Below are 21,335 nucleotides of genomic sequence, written 5' to 3' on the forward strand. Positions count from 1 at the left end.
AAACAGACTTGGCATAGTGAGACACCTCACCTGATAACAACACCTGATTCCAAGCCTGGGGACCTCAGTTCAATCCCTGGGGTCTACCAAAAAGAAAAAAGAAATTCCTCCAATTTTAAGAGATATTTTAGTTGCCTAGAGTTGTAAAATATGCATATATGCCTATATGCATGTATGGTGGAAAGTTCTTAAATTATAATAGTATATATTCTTATCTAACAATAAATTTCAAACTAAACAATTATGTTAACCTAACCATGGCCCAAACAAAAAGATTATCACCTGATCTAGCTGAATTATGGAATTTAAAGTTTTTTTTTTAATTTGAGGAAAAATCACAAAGATTGTAGACTTTTTCAAGTTCCTATAAGAAACTACTTCCTACATCCCTCACCCCCCAAGTTTTTCTCCTCCCCATTCTGTTAATAAAATTCTAGTAGTAATCAGATGAGCTGTCATCACCAAGACCACAGCTTGGTGATTAAGAAAATGACTAGGGATTGGGGATTTAGCTCAGTGGTAGAGCACTTGCCTAGCAAGCGCAAGTCCCTGGGTTCGGTCCTCAGCTCCGGGGGAGGGGGGGGAGAAAATGACTATAGGTCAGGTGTGATGGATTTGAATCCCAGCACTCTAAAGGAGAGGAAGAAGGGGGTTGGGGGAAGAGGAAGAAAGGAGGAAAGAAAAGAGACAGTAGGGGTGGGGAGGAAAATTACTATGAGGGCTCGGGAGAGGGCAAGTTTAACTTTTTGTTTAATGGCTGTCAAGAAATGGGTAGAAACTTGGATCTCTGCAAGTTTGAGATCAGTCTGGCCAACAGGGTAAACTCCGTTACATACTGAGACGCTGTCTCCAAAAGGGGAGGAAGATGGAATAGACAAGTACATAACAGGCCTGTCACTACCCACGCTGAATGTCCAGGCTCCAGACCAGAATTACTCCAAGAAATGTAGAATTTGACACTTTCTACTGATTGTAGCTATGACAAACAGCTACCCCTCGTTTTCTCTGTTTTCCAAATGCCAACGCTCTACATACAACGGGCCTCTAATAATAAACAGACAGCAGTTGTGAAAAAAATATTAGCAATGTCCTGGAAAAACGGACTCGTGGAACCGGTGTCCAAACTCTCCTTGGCAAAAGGTAGTTTATCTGAAGAGAAACTTCTCACGAACCAAACAAGTACGTGCTGGTAAGACCACCGGAGTCTCACAAAGAAGGAGGCCGTCCCCGCACCGTAAAAGGCGGGATCTCACACTGCGGAAAGGCTGAGCCCACGCCCCCACGTGAGGGATGGGGGAGAAGTGGGGAGGGGGACGACGACTGGTCACATGGAGGGCCCGTGCTCACTGACAGCGAGGCCGAGACAGCCGGCTAAGGCTCCTGCAGGCCATGACGTAACTATTTAGAACGTGTGCAGGCCTACTTCTCCGAAAGAAGACCCGGTCTCCACGCTGCAGCGGCGTCCACAGTGAGCAGCTCCGCCGCCTCCGTCCCGGCATCCTCCGCGCGGATCAAGCAAGCGCGGTAGCCAAACGTCACTCCCTGCCGTCGACCCGGAGTTGCTATGGCAACGCAGTTGCCCCAGCTATGTCGCTGCAACCCGCCCCTGCATCGCGGGTGTTCATGGAACTGGTTCCCTGGGCTGACCGGGACCGGGAAAACCACCAGATCTCGGCCGTAGAAGCGCAGCCCGTCGGCTTCCGCCCCCACAATGCGCAGGCCCACCCCGGAGCCCGGGAGGTCCACGTGAGCGGCGCGGCCGAGGTGTCCGCCAGCCCAGACCAGGCGCTGGTGACCGTGCGGGTGAGCAGCACCAAGGAGGTGTCGGCAGAGGCCAAGAAGAGTGTGTGTCGCCGCCTGGACTACATCACACAGAGCCTTCAGCAGCAAGGTGTGCAGGTGAGCCTTCGAGACGGGGTGCAGAGCGGGCGACTCTGGACCTTTGGGGATGCTTTGTTACCTCAGGATTCACTCTTGGGCGCAAAGGATGCATGACCCTTCCTTCTAGAATCTAGATGAAAGACGTTATTGGCCGCAGCGAACTTGAAATCACGTAGGTTTTTATCTGGTGATACTTGCTACAGTGATTTTGGTTTTAAGGTTAGAGTGATGAAATGTTTTCTTGAAAAATTACATGCAAATGTTTGCCTAAGTAGAATGTTGAACCTTCCCCTCCCACCTCCCCTGCTCCCCTGCCCCCAACACACAAACCTTTGGTAGTTTTTATTCTGCATGCTGAAATAGGCAGGTAAGGAGCTTGAACTGCTTCCTTCAGATCAAAAGTTAGTGTGGAGTGGTTCTTCAATTATTTATTAGCATCTATTTTTGGTTTATGATAATCACCTACCCCAAATTTTCCCACCTTTTTAGTTTTAACTTTTTTAAAGTTAACATATATAGGTGTCACAGGTGAATTGTTTCTACTTCCTAGACATGTTTGTGAAACAAATCACTAAATAGATTGCAGCTTAAGCCCCCCTCCTTTTAGCAGAAAGGGAACTAGCTTTATTCCACAGAGCAACTCTTAGGCATGTTTTAATATTCCCATTTTCCAAATTTAGGGTGGCAAAATAATGCTCTGAATTTTAAAGAACCACATTTGAAATCCTGTTCCTAAAACCACCATGAAGATTGCTTTCCAACTTTGCCACACTTCAGATAATTATTATGAAAGAAAATTAGAAGCCACAGACAATCAGCCGTCCCAGTGTTAGCATTGTGCAAAACAGGACCCTAACTGCAGGAACCCTTGTTTTCAGGGGGGTGATTGTAAGTGCAACCTACTATTGCTTCTGTGCTAAAAATGTCATACCTTCAAAAAACTGATTTTTTAATTTTTAAAAATAAAATGTATTTATATTACATTTAAAACCGGAATAATTGAAATGATGGGGGCAGGGTTCCCAAGTTATTTTATAGTTAAAAAAGTTTAAATGTAAGTTGCAAACAAAGTGAAAAAAATAGGTGCAGACACATATAGGGCCCGGTGACTGCCACTTCTGTCTCTCAGTTCATGAGCTCAGTTATTTTAGAGGGCCTTGTTTTCTTGGTGTCTTCTGTCCTCTCTGTCTCCCCAACGTCTTCTGCCTCTTCTTCCACAGGGATCCCTGAGCTCTAGAGGAGGGATCTGATGGAGACAGAGAGATAATAAAATTTGAGCCTTCTGCTGCCAGCATCCCATGATCAGATTAAAATAGTATGATACGTGATGCCCTGAAAGTATGTGTGTAATACATTGAAGAGATAACATTGATTTTTACCTTAGGGATTCCAGAAAGACTCCATAAAGGAAGTGACACTGTCAAAATGTTAAGCACTGGTCGAAGGGAAATCATCTAGGTTCCACATCAGAATGCAGCAGGCGTACACAGGAGCAGCACTCTCAGTAGTGCAGTGTGGCCGGAATGCAGAAGGCACTGGGCAGTGTGGAGGAGAATTAAGGCAAGACTAAAGGAGAGAGCTGGAGGCTGACATCAAAGTGTGTGTCTGTATAGCTTTACTTTTCTCATTGCTGTGACCTGACAGCAACTGGAAAGACAGAGGGCTTGTTCGGTTCACAGTTTCAGAGGGTCTCAGTCCATGGTGGTAGGGAAGGCACTGTGCAGGAGCTGTTCCTATAGCCTGGAGCAGGAAGCAGAGAATGGAACCAGAAGAGGGCCAGCCAGGCTATAACGTGTGTGTGTGTGTGTGTGTGTGTGTGTGTGTCTGTGTGTGTGTGTCTGTGTGTGTGTGTGTGTGTGTGTGTGTGTGTGTGTGTGTGTGTGTGTGTGTGTGTGTGTCTGTGTGTGTGTGTGTGTGTGTGTGTGTGTGTGTGTGTGTGTGTGTGTGTGTGTGTGTGTGTGTGTGTGTGTGTGTGTGTGTGTGTGTGTGTGTGTGTGTGTGTGTGTGTGTGTGTGTGTGTGTGTGTGTGTGTGTGTGTGGTGTGTGTATGTGTGGTGTGTGTGTGCTGTGTATGTATGTGGTGTGTGTGTGTGTGTGTGTGATGTGTGTGTGCTGTGTGTGTGTGTGGTGTGTGTGTGTGTGTGTGTGTGTTGTGTGTGTGTGGTGTGTGTGTGTGTGTGTGTGTGTGTGTGTGTGTGTGTATGTGTGTGTGTGTGTATGTGGTGTGTGTGTGGTGTGTGGTGTGTGTGTGTTGTGTGTGTGTGGTGTGTGTGTGGGGTGTGTGTGTGGTGTGTGTTGGGTGTGTGTGTGGGGTGTGTGTGTGGTGTGTGTGTGTGTGTGTGTGGTTGTGTGTGTGTTGTTGGTGTTGTGTGTTCATGTGTGTGTGTTTGTGTGTGTGTGTGTGTGTGTGTGTGTGTGTGTGTGTGTGTGTGTGTGTGTTTTTTGTGTGTGTGTGTGTGTGTGTGTGTGTGTGTGTGTGTGTGTTCGTGTGTGTGTGTCTTCCTCTATCACCCTCCACCACCTTCCACCTTATTTTCTACATTTACTAGCCAGGCTCCACCTTCTGCAGGCTCTACAGCCTTTAAAATCCCACCACAAGCTTGAGAAGGTATCTAGATCCTAACACAACAGTGTCCGACTGCAGCATTTTGATACTGTTAACTACACCAGCTACGTACTGTTGATAGACCTTATAACTGCTGTCTCAATTACTACTCTATAAAGTTAGCGCTTCAGTTGCCGGTTTACAGAAGAGGGTTCTCAGCACCAGAGTAACTGCTGGCAAACAACTTGCCCACAGCTGAGAGTCGGCGTAGTTTTAGATACCAACCAGGACCTTAGACCCATGTTCTTAACTGGACGATTGAGGTCCTGGGCAGGGGAGGTAGCGGATGTTATTGATGATGCTCGCTTTGATACGCTTGCTTCCCTACACCTGTCTGCCATCATAGTTGAATTAACTGCCTGAATGTAAAAGCTTCCAGGCCATGAAGCTTCCTGCAAACGGAGTTGGGTATTAATTCCAAGTGGTTAAGTTCTGCTGCCCCACCCTGAATAGTCTTCAAATAAAGGCAATGAAGAACTGAATTGAGTGGGAGCAGTGGCCTGAGACCCCAGCTCCCTCACTTGTTGGTGGAGAAATCGAGATGTTTTCTGAGTCCAGTTGCAGTTTCTCTGCAGGGTTAGTTTGAGTTTAACTCTCTGCAGAGTTAAGTTAACCCTGTAATTTGCTTTCCAATACAACCTTTATCTCTTCTGTCTTGATTCCCGCCACCCACTTATTTTATTTTGAAATTTCTGTCAAAATATTGACAAACTGGCTTCTGGTCATACCCAAATTAAGATAGGGGATGGTAGGAACGCAGGGAGATCAGTGTGTGCCTTCTCCACTTGCCACAGTAGCATTATTTTCTTCTGTAATTTTTAAAATTCATTAAGTCCAAAGCAGTCAGATTTTCCTTTTTAACAATGGAAATTAAGTTTTTTCCATACATAGTTAATAGTATTCCACCCATTTTTATAATTTTTTGCATTAATTTATAGGAATCTTAAAAATTATGATTACCATTAACTTATGGCTATCATATATTACACAAACAAATCTGAATTTCTGTCATATCCATTACATAACCTAAAACTTTAGGTTTCGACAGTTTAGCCAAATACATTATTCTTTTCTGTATGCGTTCTACCTTTAGTGAACTGTTTATTCAGTCCATGGTTTTAAGGCAGTGTGACCATTAAGTGATACATATTGGAATCTAAGGATCCTTAATAGTATGTTAAATATTCTATGCTTGGAGTTGATTTCGGTAAAATAACAATGGTTTTATTTCCTTTTACCTAGATAAGTAACTGTTCTCGTAACCTTCATTATTAGCCCATCTTAGTTTTTCGAAATGATCTCAACTTTACCTATTGAAAATAAAAATTAGTTTTACACAACTGAAAAGTCAGGTTGGTTTTCTTTGGCTGCTCGGGTTTTATATGGTTAGGTCCCTGGCTTTCCTGGTGTCTTTCTGAGACTCAAAATGGTGCATGCAACCTAAGCCTTAGATCACAGGATGATGAGTCACCTTGAGGCAGCCACGCTTACGGATGATACCCACGATAGAAAAGCAGTCCTGTGTGCTGGACATGGTTCAGTGCTTAAGAGCACTTGTTGCTCACGCCAAGGACCTTTGTTCCATCCCTGGTATACGTGTGTCAGCTCACAGCGTACAGCCCTCTGTAACTTCAGTTCCAGGGAATCTGTTAACCTCCTCTAAACTATGGGCACCAAGCACACAATGGTGTGCAGACCTATGTGTGAGCAAAACACCTATACACGTAAATAAATTTAGAAATAAGACCTGAATGGACAATATAACTTCTGTTTGTGGCAAGAGAAATGCTACAGACAAATTCGCTTCTATTGTCATATTTGCATGTCTGTGGCAAGCAAATGTGGTAATCTACAATGGCTGAGACCTCTCGGGGCTTACCTGATCACACAGCTGCTGCTAAGGAGTAGGGACATAGCTATGACATGAGGAGTCTTTACCCTCGGTTGCTTTGAAATCTTCCAAGTCGCAGACCTAGAGTGTTAACAGTTCATGTGGTACTCCACACAGTTTAAATTATTAAATCTTTGTAACACCTCTGAGGCCCTATTCTCCCTTCATTACTGTTCTACTGGAAATATTTGAGCAGGGCATGTTAAATGGGGACATGGAGATACAGTCTGTAATTCTAGATGGTGGAACTCTGTACAGAACAAGTAAAGCATCCTTTATATTTGGTACTAAGCATATATAATTTCAGGTTAAATGCTGATTTTACAGCATTGCAGTCAGTTTATTCAATTTTTCCCGAACAGTTGTAAGGTCTTCGCTTTTTAAGTTTATTCTTGCATAGCTTTTATGGCTATTGAGACTGCCATCCTACTTTTTCATATTATGTAAACAGCTATTCTTGTATTGACCAATTTGCTTTAAAAGTCCGCCTTTTTATATGTACGTAGAAACAAAGCTGGTTCAGTCAGGAGAGCCTCATAAACTAGACTGGTGTGGTAGATTTATCAGCCTTAGCACTGTTTACAATTTGAGCTGAATAATTTCCTATGGTTGGTTTAACCCATATATTGTAGGATGTTTAACAGTATTTCTGGCCACTTTCCTATAGTCTAGACAAAATGAGGCCATTTAGATGCATAATAGGAAGTAAAAAGCCAGACCAAAAAGAAAGACTAATGTTTCATTATTCCATTCATACAACATCCAGAAGAGGCAAACGTATGGAGACAACTGAGTGGTTGACTGTAAAGGAGATGCACAGGGGAACTGTTCATGTGAAGAACTATTCTCCTGTGTGCCGGAGTGCTTGATCCTTCACTGTGCGTACCTGTCAAAACCCGAAGAGCTGTAAGTCACAAGGAGTGGATTTAACATTTGCACACTGCAGGAGGAAAGGCATGAAACAGGCTGTCAGACCTTAATCTCAGGACAGAATTCAGACTGTGATAAATTAACCCAGTTCTATTATTAACAAAGGACACAGCTGAATTAAAAAGCATGTCCTGAGTAGTTAGACAAGAGCATTTTAGCTGGAGACCGTCAGGGTGAAGATAAAGGTACCCCAGACTCTGCTTTCCAGGGTACACTAGTTAGCAGTTCTGAGACTGCTTTACACAGTGTACTGGCGTTGAGCAAATGTACAAGTAGGAGCCACGTTTCTCACTTAGAATGAACACTGGTTGTCACTGGGATTTTCAGCATCAAGAGGTGCTGTGTTCTGGATGGCTCCAGAGACTGACCTATATGAGGCAGAAAGGGAATGAGGAGATGACATACACAGGGACCCATGTGCGCTCTGATGAAAAAGCTGCAGCACCGCAGAGCTCAGTGTGTTTACTGGTGCAGCAGAAGGGGGAGGTGCAGTGGTTGCTGAACAAGGAAGCAGGTTTGCTTACTCTCAGGGAGAGTCTCCAGGGCGTAAAGTGTGTGGGTGGTGATGGCGGGGGCAGTGGCGGTGAAAGTAAGATGGCCATTCTGCATACACCATCAGCATTCTGAATGGAAGAAGGCTTTGGCATTCCCATGGGGCTAAGGCATTGAGTGAATACTCATTCACTCTAGATGATACTTGTTTCCTATATGGAAGAACTTATTGTTTAGCAGGTTTGTGTTTGTGGGAGGAGTCAATAGCAATCATGATCATATAAATATATATGTTGGTTGTGGGATTTTTTTTTCTTTTTTTTTTTGGCTCATAGTTTGAGAAGTAAATTGTGGCAGGAAACGTTTGGTGGAGATCTATACTGTAATACTGTGCAATCTACTTCTGTCTGTTGCCTTCTCTATCCAAGCACTTTTGCATATAACTTGTTTTTAAATTGTTATAACAATGTGGTGGTGTCTATTGACCTGGTTTTATACTTGTGGAAGCAGACTCAAAACTATGGAGTAACTTACCCAAAGTTACATATGAGTCCATATTTTCTATACAAGTGAAATAAATGACTGAAAAATGAACTGAAGTGTTTTTGCTTTTGTTTTTGTTTTTGTTTTTGTTTTTGTTTTTGTTTTTTGAACAAGTGTCTGTAGGCTCCTGATTGATTTCATGGCACTTTTAAGAAAGTGTAAAACATCGACTCAGGCAGTTCATTTTGCATACTGTATGTCTGCATATTTCAAACTCAGGCTTCTTAATTGATAGGCAAAAACGACTGAATTTCACAGCCAAATTTAGTAACTTCAATTTGGTACTTTCTGTTGCAGACAGAGAATGTAACTGTGACAAAGGATTTCAGAAGAGTAGACAATGCTTACCACATGGAAGCCGAGGTAGGTACTGGGTGAGTGGGAACAGCTTGACTTTGGAGGCACCGGCCACTTAGACTTACTCTTCAACTGAAACCTACTAGAGAAATTACTCTACAGTGATAATAAAAGATGATTCTTCTCAAAATCATTCTGATATATATATATATATCAGATCATGCTCTAAAATAAATGTAATGACATCTACTTAAGAGAAACGGTGTAAAATAAGTAAAACTAGCACATGGAGAGAGTACCGAACCACCACAAACTTTCTGTAACATTATTGCCTGGTGAGCAGAAAGCGTGACAGGAAAGAAATCTCCCTTAGATAAAAACATGGAAAAGCCATAATGGATTGAGACTTCTTAAAACCATTTTTATTTTGTTTCTCAATACAATGTCACAGTGACTGTGACAAATATTATTGAAAATTTTAGATCGTGTCATCTTTGCTTTTCGGTCCGTGTTTTTAGCCGCCACCTGTCATCGGAAACAAAGGTGTCTGAGTTAGAGTGCAATCTTGTTTACCAATGGAGACTCTTTGTCTCTAGAAGTAGAAACACCACCACCTCCCACCCCAGAAGCCACCTGGTGCTTGCTCTCTTCTGTCTGTCTGTCAGTGTATCTATCGTATCATTGCATCCTAGTATTAATGTTAAGCTTAGATCCCTGGGGTTTCTGAGAGATCAAGTGTAAGATCAGAGGAGCAGGAAAGAATGGGCATTAGAAAAGGAGCTTCTTTTTTTCAGAAGATTGATTTGGGGCTAGAGAGATTGGTTTGTCTATGTGTGTATGTATATGCCTGTCTCTCTATGTACCTGTGTGCAGCTGTGGGCGGCAGACATCATCAGGTGTCTCACATTTTCTCAGTTAGTCTGGAAGTCAGCAAATTTAAGCACCCCTCCTCTCTGCCTTCTGGGAGGTGGAGTTGCAGGAACCCAGGGCCTTGCGCTTCCTAGGTAAGCGCTCTACCACTGAGCTAAATCCCCAGCCCCGGTGCCTGGCCTGTTATGTTGTGCTGTTTAAATATGCTTGGCCCAGGGAGTGGCACTATTGGGAGGTACGGCCTTGTTGGAGGACTGCTGGACTAACGGTTTATACCACCTTGCCTGGGCCTAAGCTTTCATGGCCACTATGCCTCAAGATCCAGATCAAAAGTGAATGTCTCCCAGCCTCAAGGTCAGGATCACAGGTGTGCCCTCCATCTCTGGATTGTACTTCACTCCAGACTCAAGGTGACAAATGCTGTGAGGTTTGTGTATGCTTGGCCCAGGGGGTGGCACGATTAGGAGGTGTGGCCTTGTTAAAAGAAGTGTGTCATATGGGAGTGGGCTTTGAGACCTCCTAGCTGCCTGGAATGTAGTTGTCTTCTGACTGCCTTCGGAACAAGGGGTAGAACTCGGCCCCTCCAGGGCCATGCCTGCCTGGACACTGCCATGCTTCCCACCATGATGGTAATGACTGATCCTCAGAACCTGTAAGCCAGCCCCAATAAAATGTTGTCCCTTATAAGAGTTGCCTTGGTCATGGTGTCTGTCCACATCAATAAAAATCCAAACTAAGCCGTGTGTGTGTGTGTGTGTGTGTGTGTGTGTGTGTGTGTGTGTGTGTGTGTGTGTGTGTGCTGGATCTCGATTCCCACCCTCATGGCTTTGAGAAAACACTCAGTGGCTGAATGAATGATCTCTTCAGAACAACGACTTTATGAAATTACGTAGGCAAATGGTTGGAACTGGAAAATATCATCCTGGTGAGCTAACTAATCAGAAAGACATACATGGTATGCACTCACTGATAAGTGGCTATTAGCCCAAATGCTTGAATTACCCTAGATGCCTAGAACAAATGAAACTCAAGACGGATGATCAAAATGTGAATGCTTCACTCCTTCTTTAAAGGGAACAAGAATACCCTTGGCAGGGAAGAGAGAGGCAAAAGATTAAAACAGAGACTGAAGGAACACCCATTCAGAGCCTGCCCACATGTGGCCCATATATATACAGCCACCCAATTAGACAAGATGGATGAAGCAAAAGTGCAGACCGACAGGAGCGGATGTAGATCGATCCTGAGAGACACAGCCAGAATACAGCAAATACAGAGGCAAATGCCAGCAGCAAACCACTGAACTGAGAGCAGGACCCCGTTGAAGGAATCAGAGAAAGAACTGGAAGAGCTTGAAGGGGCTCGAGACCCCATATGTACAACAATGCCAAGCAACCAGAGCTTCCAGGGACTAAGCCACTACCTAAAAGACTATACATGGACTGACCCTGGACTCTGACCTCGTAGGTAGCAATGAATATCTAGTAAGAGCACCAGTGGAAGGGGAAGCCCTGGGTCCTGCTAAGACGGAACCCCCAGGGAAATAGATTGTTGGGGGGTAGGGGGGGCAATGGGGGGAGGGAGGGGAAGGGGAACACCCAAAAGGAAGGGGAGGGAGGGAAGGGGATGTTTGCCCGGAAACCGGAAAAGGAAATAACACTCAAAATGTATATAAGAAATACTCAAGTTAATTAAAAAAAAAAAAAAAAGAAAAGAAAGGGAGCTTCTTGTTTCCTGAGGTCAGAATTTTATCAGTAAACACTCATCTCAGTAAGCTTTGTCATTGTTCCATTTAAAATGTACCCATCTCAATGAAACTTGCAGCTATTCACTGTGAGCGTGTCAGAAGCCATCTGGGAAAGGATAAAGGCATGCAAGTGAGTTTCCTGGAGGTGGCCTGCAGTAGGTGAGCTCTGAGAGGCAGGGTCCCAAGAGACTTTATCCCAGGATGGCTTCTCACTGTTGATACACCTTTTCCTGTCACTATTACATAGTCTAACGATTCCTCAGCATTGGCCTACCCTATTGAGCAAATTTCTTGTGGATCAACATGAGGATGAACATTTATGAATCAGTGCTGTTTAGATGAATTAATGATTGTATAGAATTCCTGGTTTGATTGAAATAATTTTAGGAAGAACGTTTTAAGAGATGATTTTAGTTATTTTGCCAGAAAAATATAATAAAATTAGAATCAATCAAAAGTAAAAGGTGCCCATTCTTCATAGAATAGTAAGTAAAGGTGCGTAATCCAGAATGCAGTGAGGTTCACAACTGCATTAAAAGGAGAAATCGGCTCGGGACAAGTGATCAAGGAAAACATTCCTTCACCCATCTAGGTCCAAGGATGAAGCCACAGGTGTGCACTATGATAAAGTGAGGCCATGTAAAACTGTTGCTTAGAACTTGAAATGAGCTACAGAAGGAAACACTGCTTTGCACTTAACTATTGACATCCTTCTGTAACTCCCCTTTTGTGTAACATCTTCTATGAGGTCATTTTTTAAGAACTTTTGTCTTGGTTTTGTCTAAGAAGGCCAGAGAGAAGGAATAAAGTGTGGCATCTGGGGCTCTGCCGATCCACCCACCAAATGTATGTGTGTGGTTTGGGGGGCTCTGTCCGATCCATCAAATGTACATATGTATATGTTTGTCTGTACATACGTGTGTAGGTGTATGTGTGTATGTAAGTATACATGAACACTTGTGGAGTTGATGAGACGGGTGGTTGTGCCCAACCAGAGTGTGTGTATGTATGTGTGTGAGACTGCATATTGCCAAGGTAAAAGGTTTTAAGTCTTTTCCTCTATTTTTTTCTATACTTCATGGAGAGTTAATGAGTTGTAAACCTCTCTCCTGACCAGCAAGAGGTCCTTGAGCTAGAGAGACGAGAAACGCATTTATTAAAGCATAAATAGTAAGACTGTAAGGCCGGGGCTCATCAATCTTGAGCCTTCGTCTGACACTGCCCACCCAATCCCATGCCCCTACAGGCCAGAGGCTGCCTCCTGCAAGCTTCAACATAGTTTGGTATAGATTTGGAGCAGATTATTTGCCAGAATGAGCAGTGAGGCAGCACTCTACATAACAGAGGTTTGATGTCTGGAGGGCAGTGTATCCCTCTAAGGGTTTGACCTGTTAGGAATTCAGTTTGTAATGATAGGGACAGGAAACTGACTTAGGAGGGTATGTTTTGTTTTTTATTAATTTTAGGTAGAGTCTCAGTATGTAGCCCATGATAGCCTCAAATTTATGCTTTTACCACACCAGCTTCCTGAACACAGATTGTTATTACAGTTGGGAACCATCACTCCCACTTGTAGTTAAGTTTACATATAAAGGGTCACCAAGAGCACAGGGAAGAGATAGTTCTAGAACTGATCAAGGGCTGGAAGACTGGAGGGTTTTGAAACCACTGAGTTGTTCTAAGACTAAAGTTAGAGGTCGGCAAGAGTCCCTGACTGTGTGAGAATTGGGTTAACCTCTGCTCTTCCTTCTGCTGTACCTGCCTTTTTAGTGTTCAGTGTTGTGGTTTCTTAAGAAAGCATGCAGCTGTGTTTTAGATAGGACTCCCTGGAATCCAGACATTACACGATACTGTACATTCCAGCTCATGATTCCCTTTAGATGACCACCAATTGTCAGTGGAAACCGTGATAATACACTCATAAGATACAAAGTGTGCTAACCTCTTCATACAGAAAGGTGTGTGCCTTATGGATATGACTGTAGCAAGCTCCCCTCAGCCAACAAATGTCTAACACATTCGAGTCATCTCCTGGGCTATTAAGCATGTGTAATATGGTCAGATGGTAGTTAGACATGTAAAACACAATAGCACAAAAGCAAGTAACATGATTTAAAGATTTACAGATGGCTTGGATAGATACTTATCAAAAATGTACCAACAGGTATATGGAGAGATATTCAGTATCTCTCTCCAATTGTCAGAGAAATAGAACTTGAAACCACAGTGAATTGTATCATTACACCTGTTAGGGTAGCTACTGTCAGAGTCAAGGCACAGTGATAGGCGAAGATGTGGGGAAGTTAGCCTTGTATGTCACCAACAGCAATGCAAAATGGTAAAGCTTGTATAGAAAATAATGTGGAGTTTTTCCAGAATATTAAATTAACTCCCAGATGACCTAGCAATTCCACCTATGGGTGTATGTTCAAATGATTTTACACCATCTGGACCAGGAAGGAATACCTATACAATAGCCTCCACTTACCTTTTCTGCAAGGTGAGGATCCAGTGGCTGCTTGGAACTGCCAAGTATTGAAATGGGTATATATTGTTTTTCCTAAATGCCCTGCAGTACTGTCACAGAATTATCTCTGTTCACAAGAAATCAATGTTTTTCTTTTTGTTCTTGTGGAGAACAATACAAAGAAGAGAACAGTGGACCAATGCCTTTAAAGTACTAACAGGAACCATGGATGCTAGAGAGATGGCTCAGTGGGGAAAGTATTCATTGTAGTACTCGAGTAAAAGGACTAGCATTTGGATCTCTGGCCTCCAAGAGGGGTGGGGTACTGTGCATGATAGCAAAATCCCAACACTGGGAGGAAGAGACAGGAAAATATGGAGGCTGCTCTGACCAGCTAATCCAGCCAGTGCAGAGAGAGATATAGAAGATATTCCAGGTAGACTTCTGGCCCCCACAAGTGCATGTACAGGCTTATGTACAAAACATACATACAACACCTTCCCCATATACACAAGCCATTCATAATTACAGATGTCTTTAACTTTAGCTGGAGAGTGGGCAGGAAAGAGTGCAGGTTTCAGTCCAGCCTTGATTATGTATAGCCAGATCCTATCTCAAAAGTAAACAATTAAAAAGAAAAACATGTAACCCTAAAATTCTATATCCAATAAAAATCCCAAAGTAAAAGCCAATTAAAGGCATTTTCATAAACTAAAAGAATTCATTACATATAGACCTGTTTTTGATAAATATCAAATACTATCATTTGGGTAAAAGAAAATGATACCAGAAAAAAAGGCATCTGGCTACACAAAGGAACAAAGAACATGGAAAGTGAAAACTGTGTGTTTTAATAGATATTTTTCTATTAATATAAATAAAATCTATTAAATCTCTTAAAAATCTCACTTAAATTATCAGAATAGTAACATGTCATATGTAAAAGTAAAGTAGTAGTAATGCATAAGGTCAGGAAGGAAATATAAAAGCATACTACTTAGACTCTTACGTGCATGATAAACATCTTTAAGTAGCTTGGGATAACTCCGCTGTATCTTATTAATAATAAAGCAGCAGTACAACTAATAAGCAATGAGGGATAAAATGGAATTATAATAACAACATAAAACAGGAATTAAGAAACAGAAGAACAAACAAATACAAAATAATAAGATCACAGGCCTGTCAGTAATCATATAAAATGTAAATGGTCTCAACGCCTTCAGCAGAAGGAAGTATTTTGTCTGGGTGTGAGAGACAGGTCTGTATTCTCAGGCAGAGACATGGGTCTCTGTGAGTTCTAGGCCAACCAGGACTGCAAAGTGAGATCCTGTCTATTAAAAAGAATTTTAGGTTGTGTAAAAAAGTGTACTCCACCTATATGTTGTCTGAAGGACGCATACTCTAAATATGACAGTGTTTTGGTTACAAGTAATGAGATGTAAAAGAATGCATCATCCAAGTGTGAATCAAAAGGATGGTGGAGTAACTAATAGTACTACACAGAGTGAACTGAGGAGCAGAGCCTGTTAGCCATACACAGAACAAAGTCATTCTTAGTGATAGAGGAGTAATGTAACCAAGATGATATACAAGTCCTTCCACTGCTAACCTTACACAAAGCTTCAGAATAGTTAGTGCAAAGATAATAGAACTTTAACTAATTAACTAGATAAGGGGCACCGATTTAAAAAACCGCTGGTAACAGTATACCTTCATGATGAAATACTTAATACCTTTGTACCTAAGAGCAGATACCACACAAACATGGTGGCTACACTTGTGACTTCTTTTTGGCATTGTCCTTGAAATTTGAGTTATTGTAGTTTGGGAGCAAAGCAAGAAAGGATAAAATATATTCAAATGCATAAGGACAAATAAAACACTCTTTATTCAGAAACAATACAACCATCTATCTAGAAAATATTATGGGGAAAATCTATTAGAAATAATAAACTTTAAATGTCAAGGGATACACCTGGCAAAATATGCTAAAGACTATGAAACATGTCTGAGAGAAATAAAATGCCTAAGAAAGGAGGGAAGTGTATCTTGTTTGTGATTTGGAAGGCCCAAGATTATTGATACTTGTTCTTCCTAAAATGAGTTATATAGATTTATTACAATCTTATTCCAAATCCTAGCTAGCCTTTAAAAGTAGAAATTAGCAAACTGAGTAAAAAAAAAAATACATTCAGAAGTGCAAAAATATCAACAAGCACTTTGAAAAGAATGTTTAGTTATAATAACCTCAAGCTGGGAACAAACAAACCATGACTTTATCTGTATAAGAGAGCACTACTCTGAGTAAAACAGTTGTGCAAGAGTAGGATGAAACTGCACATGCACGTGCCAACCAAGTTCAAGAAGTGTGCAAAGACAGCGGATTCCTAGAGAAGGCAAGAGGTCAGTCAGGCTGAGCAAGTAGCCAGTGATACAGTTATCTGAGAAGTATGAAGTAATGGGACAGATAGAATAATGTAGCCCAGGGGAAGGAAGACTCAGAGTGACTCACCCCCAGGAAGTCTGCTCTGAAGCCAGGAGCTGCTCTACAGCATGCAGGGGACTCCTCAGTCTGACTAGAATGAGCTGGGAGTCACCACGGTTGGCAAAGTGTACCTGGGGCCTTCGAGAAGCCCCTTCGAAGTCAGATTGTGACCATCATGGGGAAAGACACATTACCCTGTCCACAGACAATAGGAGATGGGATCCTGGAACTTCTCTGGGGTGCTGAGCCCGAATGTTCCCATAGGGTAATGGTCCCCTAGGAAAGAGGGCCAATCCCTGCGGGTCATTATCCTGCATATCTGTGCCCACGTGTGGTGGCTCTGTTGGGGCCATCTTGGAGAACTATGCTCCAGCCCTCAATACTGTGGCACCCTGAGTACATTGTGTGCTTCTCACCTTTTGTCAACAGCTTCTTTGACCAAGTGGGCAGTGGTATTCTGATGTGCACTCCCATGAGCGGCATTCCTGTTTTCTGTCTGCCAGAAGCCTGTTACCAGCTGCTACTTGACTACAATACCAAGAAATTCTACCCCAGACACTTTAAGTCTATGCCTTCTGCCTCAAGCTGCTCAACAAGGACACCTTCAAGGAGCAAACAGCACCTCTCACTGCCAGAGCTTCCTCAAACTCTCCCAGGCTCACTTCCTCCCTCTGTCCATTTTCCTAGCTGCTCCTGTGACCCTGGGACTGCCCAGGATGATAGGGCACAACCAACCTTGTCATCTTGAAAGTGGAACCTTGTCATCATCAGGTGCTGACACAGGACAGGCCAGGATGTGGGGTCTTCCCAGCTTCTTAGTTCTCCAGAGCCTGAGGGCTCCCCTTTCCTGTTTTGTAGCTCTCCTGGGCTTCCCACTTTTCATCATCCCTAGGTGTGGAAACTGAAGCCCAGTCAGCTTCATGTTTATGCCCACAAGTGTCCTGGGTAGACCAGGCTATATCAGCACCCCACAGTGGAGCCTCTTATACTCATCGGTAACCAGTGGAGAGGGATGGGAGAGCGGACAGGGTCAGCTGGAGGCCTGTACCCATATTTCTCCTAACACCATTACCCTGAGAATACTGGGGCACCTGACGTTTTCTAGACAATGCCAGCATAAACCCATACATTTGAGGATGGATGTGCACACAGGCCACGGAAGGCCCTTGGGTTTTCACCTTCCATCTCCCAGAATTTGAGTGACTGCCTTCCTTCCTCGTTGCCTTTTACACATGCCTAGGGTTTACTGAGAAAGGACCTTGCAACACTGGTGTCTCATAGCTACTTTCTCCATCTTTGGGAGGATGTGAGGTGTGGAATATGCCCCATGCCCCAACACTGCACTCAGATATGTACACCAAGGTTTGAATTAGATTGTATTTCTTTATACATGAATCTTAAAGACCTACCCCCTTTTGTTCTTATATTCTTGCCAGTGACCATGGCTTTGCTATGAGCAAGCTATTTGTTTTTTTCTAAGCATAAGCAAGTAAGTTGGGAAAAGCTCTTGACTGCTATATTTTGCAACTTCTTCCTTAAGTGCTCACTCCAAGAAACTCTTGATTAAAAGTGGTGTAAAGGGATCTCTTTTGGACCTAGGATTCTGAATCTCATCTGTCCTGCCCAAGGAAGGCAAAGAGGAAGTACCCTTTGTGGGGCTAGCTCCAGCGCGATCAGGCCGTCAGGGAGCCTGTGGTCCCCATGAACAGTTTGGCAACAATGCAACCCCACAGGCCAGGCCGTGGTGGCTCATGCCTTTGTTCCCAACTCATGGGAGGCAAAGCAGGCAGATCTCCTGTGAATTTGAGGCCAGCCTCATCCTCAGAGTGACTTCCAGGACAGCTGGGCTACACAGAGAAACCCTGTCTAAGAAAGAAAGAAAGAAAGAAAGGAAAGAAGGAAGGAAGGAAGGAAGGAAAAAAAGAAAGGAAAGAAAAGGAAGGAGAGAAACCGAAGAAAGAAAGGAAAGAAAAGGAAAGAGAGAAACCTTGTCTTAGAAAGAAAGAAAGATGGGGTTGGGGATTTAGCTCAGTGGTAGAGCGCTTGCCTAGGAAGCGCAAGGCCCTGGGTTCGGTCCCCAGCTCCGAAAAAAAAAAAAGAACCAAAAAAAAAAAAAAAATGGTGATGTGGATGTGTAAGAAAGAAAGACAGGCAGACAAACAGACAAGAGAAAACCCACATTTTTTTTTAGCTCCTCACTGCTTCTCTGGGAGTCACCTTCTGCCTTCTCATGAAAATTGGTGTCTGATTTTGACCCAGAAGACCATAAAAGTCTCTGGTCTTGATCGATTGGGTATATCACTTCCTCAAACTTCCTGGAGACTGGCCAAAGGTGGGCCTCGTGCTGGGGCAGGGGTCTGGAAAGAAGACCTCAAGTAGGTGCAGGAGAGTAGACTACTAGGGTTTGGGGTGAAGTACAAGGTCTGTCAGGGCAACAGGAGCTGAAAAGCTCCCGTTCCCAAGGATAAAACAGGAGCAGCCAGCCCTGGGCTTTGAGTGCAAAGAAAGGTACTCTAGAAGGATCTATGTGCTGTGGGCGGATGACCTAAACCATGCATCAGCCTCCTAGCAGAGGCCTAGTGTGGTGAAGTTCCAGAGGAGGGTCAGATTCACTTCTGTTCACAGTAGGACTGCTGGAAGGGGACACATAGCTCAGTGGTGTCAGTGAAGTATGACATATTCACTACCAATCAGAAGTCTAAACTGAATAAATTAGACCATGATGTCATAAACAGTATCAGGATTAGAAATTAGCCAACTAATAACCCTGAAAGGGAGAACCCTCCAATTTTAGAAAAAAAATGAATAAATTTTAAAATGGTTTAAAAGAATTTTAAGTATATAAGCTAATATCAGATCATTTTAAATTTCATAATCAGAGTTTTTAGTGAGAAAATAATATAGCTCTAAACGTCAAATTTTTCTTATCTGGTATATTTGTTATCTTAAAATGACTTTATAATCTGGCTTTACTCCTTCCTTTCTATTGTTTGTTTGTTTGAGACAGGGTCTTGCTATGTAACCTTGGCTGACCTAGAACTTACTTTGTAGACCAGGGAGGTCTACCTGACTCTGTCTCACAAGTGCTGAGATTAAGGGCCTATACCACCATAGTAGCTTGGCTTTACTTTTTATACTTCTATTTAGACAAAAATTTAAAACTACACGAGGCATGAAAATAACATCAAATGTCCTTCCACTGACAGGTCTGCATTACATTTACTGAATTTGGAAAAATGCAAAATATTTGTAACTTTCTGGTTGAAAAGCTGGATAGCTCTGTTGTCATCAGCCCGCCTGAGTTCTATCACACGCCCGGTTCCGTTGAGAGTCTTCGGTAAGTTAACGCAGCTTTACATCATTCATTCTGAGCAGATGTACTGACGTCATACTGACCTTCACTCTCCCCTAAGGCGGCAGGCCTGTCTCGCTGCTGTTGAGAATGCATGGCGCAAAGCTCAAGAAGTCTGTGCGCTCGTTGGCCAGACTCTGGGAAGACCTTTACTCATCAAGGAGGAGGAAACAAAAGACTGGGGAGGCCAAGCGGATGACCATCAGTTGTCCAGCTTGCCGGGTTCCTTAACTGTGCAACAGAAAATCAAAAGTGCGACCATCCATGCAGCTTCAAAGGTGTTCATTACTTACGAGGTGAAAGGAAAGGAGAGGAAGAAAAAGCATCTGTAAAATCCTAACTGGAACATAATGTATTTGTACTTATAAATCTGTTTTTATACATTTTACAGCGCTGCTTTTTGTCTCAGATGTAGCCATTGTCTGGTACTGGTAATCTGTAAGATCTGCCACTTGTTGAACATATCCCTCAGAATATGTGTGATCCCTTTCTAGTTCCCAGAACACCATGGGAAATAAATGTATTAAAGCATACTTTTGTATACTGAGAATTTATATATTGAAAATAAAATTAACAGAAAACCCAGGTCAGATTGAATTTTTATTTTGCAAAACAGGCAGGCTATGCCTTGCTTGTGTCTGTCTAGTTGTATAGGAACGTAGAACCCGAGCTGCATGTTGAGAAAAACATCATCCATGTTTCACAAAACATGTTAATGTCCTCTATTTCATCACAGTCTCTATGTTTGTTCTTTTAAAATAGTTTATACAATGTATTTTGATTATATTATTTTCCTTCCCCCCAACTCCTCGAAGATCCTATTCCCTCCATCCACCCAACAATCCAAAATCAAAACAAAGTACACCCAAGTGTACACACACACACACACACACACACACACACACACACACACAGAGAGAGAGAGAGAGAGAGAGAGAGAGAGAGAGAGAGAGAGAGAGAGAGAGAGGATGGATTACAGTTCTGTTGGCCAACTTTCCTGATCATGAGGCCTGCCCTGAAGTGTAGTTAATATACCCGTGCATATACACCATTGAAGAAAAGTTTTTTTTCTCTTCCCCAGCAGCTACCAATTGCAAATAGTTATGGATAGGACTTGATGCCCATTTCCCCATCCCTGCACTGGGATTTTGACTGGTTTAAACTTGCACAGGTCTTGCAAGTATTACCACAGTCTCTGTGAGTTCATATGTACATCAGCCTTGGGTCTGGAAGAAGCTATGTCCTTGGAGTCATCCATCACCTCTGCTTTTTGTACAGCCTTCCCTTTTTCTTCTGAGTCAAGCCCTAAGCCTTGAAAAGGAAGAGTTTAATAATGACATCCATTTAGGGCTCACTGCTCTAAAGACTGCACACTGTCCAGTTGTAGGTCTCAGTGTTAATTACTATCTACTGCAAGGATCTTCTCTGATGACGGTTAAGCAATATGCTGATGTATGGGTATAGCAATATGTCTTACAAATTATTTTATAGCTGTGTTCTTTAGGAGAATGATAGTAGTAGATTTTCCCCTAGGGCCCTTAAAGTTCTCCTAACACTAGCCTCATTAACAATATCATAACGGTAGAAATTGAAACATGTTTTATCTACTGATGAATGGCTAGCAAAAATGTAATAGATTCACACCATAGACTATTATTCAGCTGTTAGGGAAAATGAAATTTTAGGTAAATGGACAGTGCTAGAAACAATCATTCTAAAGTGAGGGACCCAGACCAGAAAGACGAGCTTTATTTGCAGATGCCAGCTTTTAA

At 42.8% G+C, this 21,335-nt stretch overlaps 1 protein-coding gene across 1 annotated transcript; it reads left to right on the forward strand.

Annotated features, from left to right (window-relative positions):
* Positions 1 to 1,497: 1,497 nt before the first annotated feature.
* Irak1bp1 (interleukin 1 receptor associated kinase 1 binding protein 1) lies at positions 1,498 to 20,148 on the forward strand. Its single transcript, XM_032910136.1, has 4 exons — positions 1,498 to 1,899; positions 8,640 to 8,705; positions 19,418 to 19,548; positions 19,625 to 20,148. Exons 1-4 carry the CDS (start codon positions 1,588 to 1,590, stop codon positions 19,893 to 19,895), a joined length of 780 nt encoding a protein of 259 aa, XP_032766027.1. The 5' UTR covers positions 1,498 to 1,587; the 3' UTR covers positions 19,896 to 20,148.
* The last annotated feature ends 1,187 nt before the right edge of the window (positions 20,149 to 21,335 follow it).

This window comes from Rattus rattus, chromosome 8 (assembly GCF_011064425.1).
Source record: "Rattus rattus isolate New Zealand chromosome 8, Rrattus_CSIRO_v1, whole genome shotgun sequence".
Taxonomy (NCBI): Eukaryota; Metazoa; Chordata; class Mammalia; order Rodentia; family Muridae; genus Rattus; species Rattus rattus.

Coding starts and splice junctions, on each gene's coding strand:
- Irak1bp1 (XM_032910136.1), top strand. CDS start 1,588: ATGTCGCTGCAACCCGCCCCTGCATCGCGGGTGTTCATGGAACTGGTT. Junction 1,900..8,639: donor TTCAGCAGCAAGGTGTGCAG/GTGAGCCTTCGA, acceptor TTTCTGTTGCAG/ACAGAGAATGTAACTGTGAC. Junction 8,706..19,417: donor CTTACCACATGGAAGCCGAG/GTAGGTACTGGG, acceptor TTCCACTGACAG/GTCTGCATTACATTTACTGA.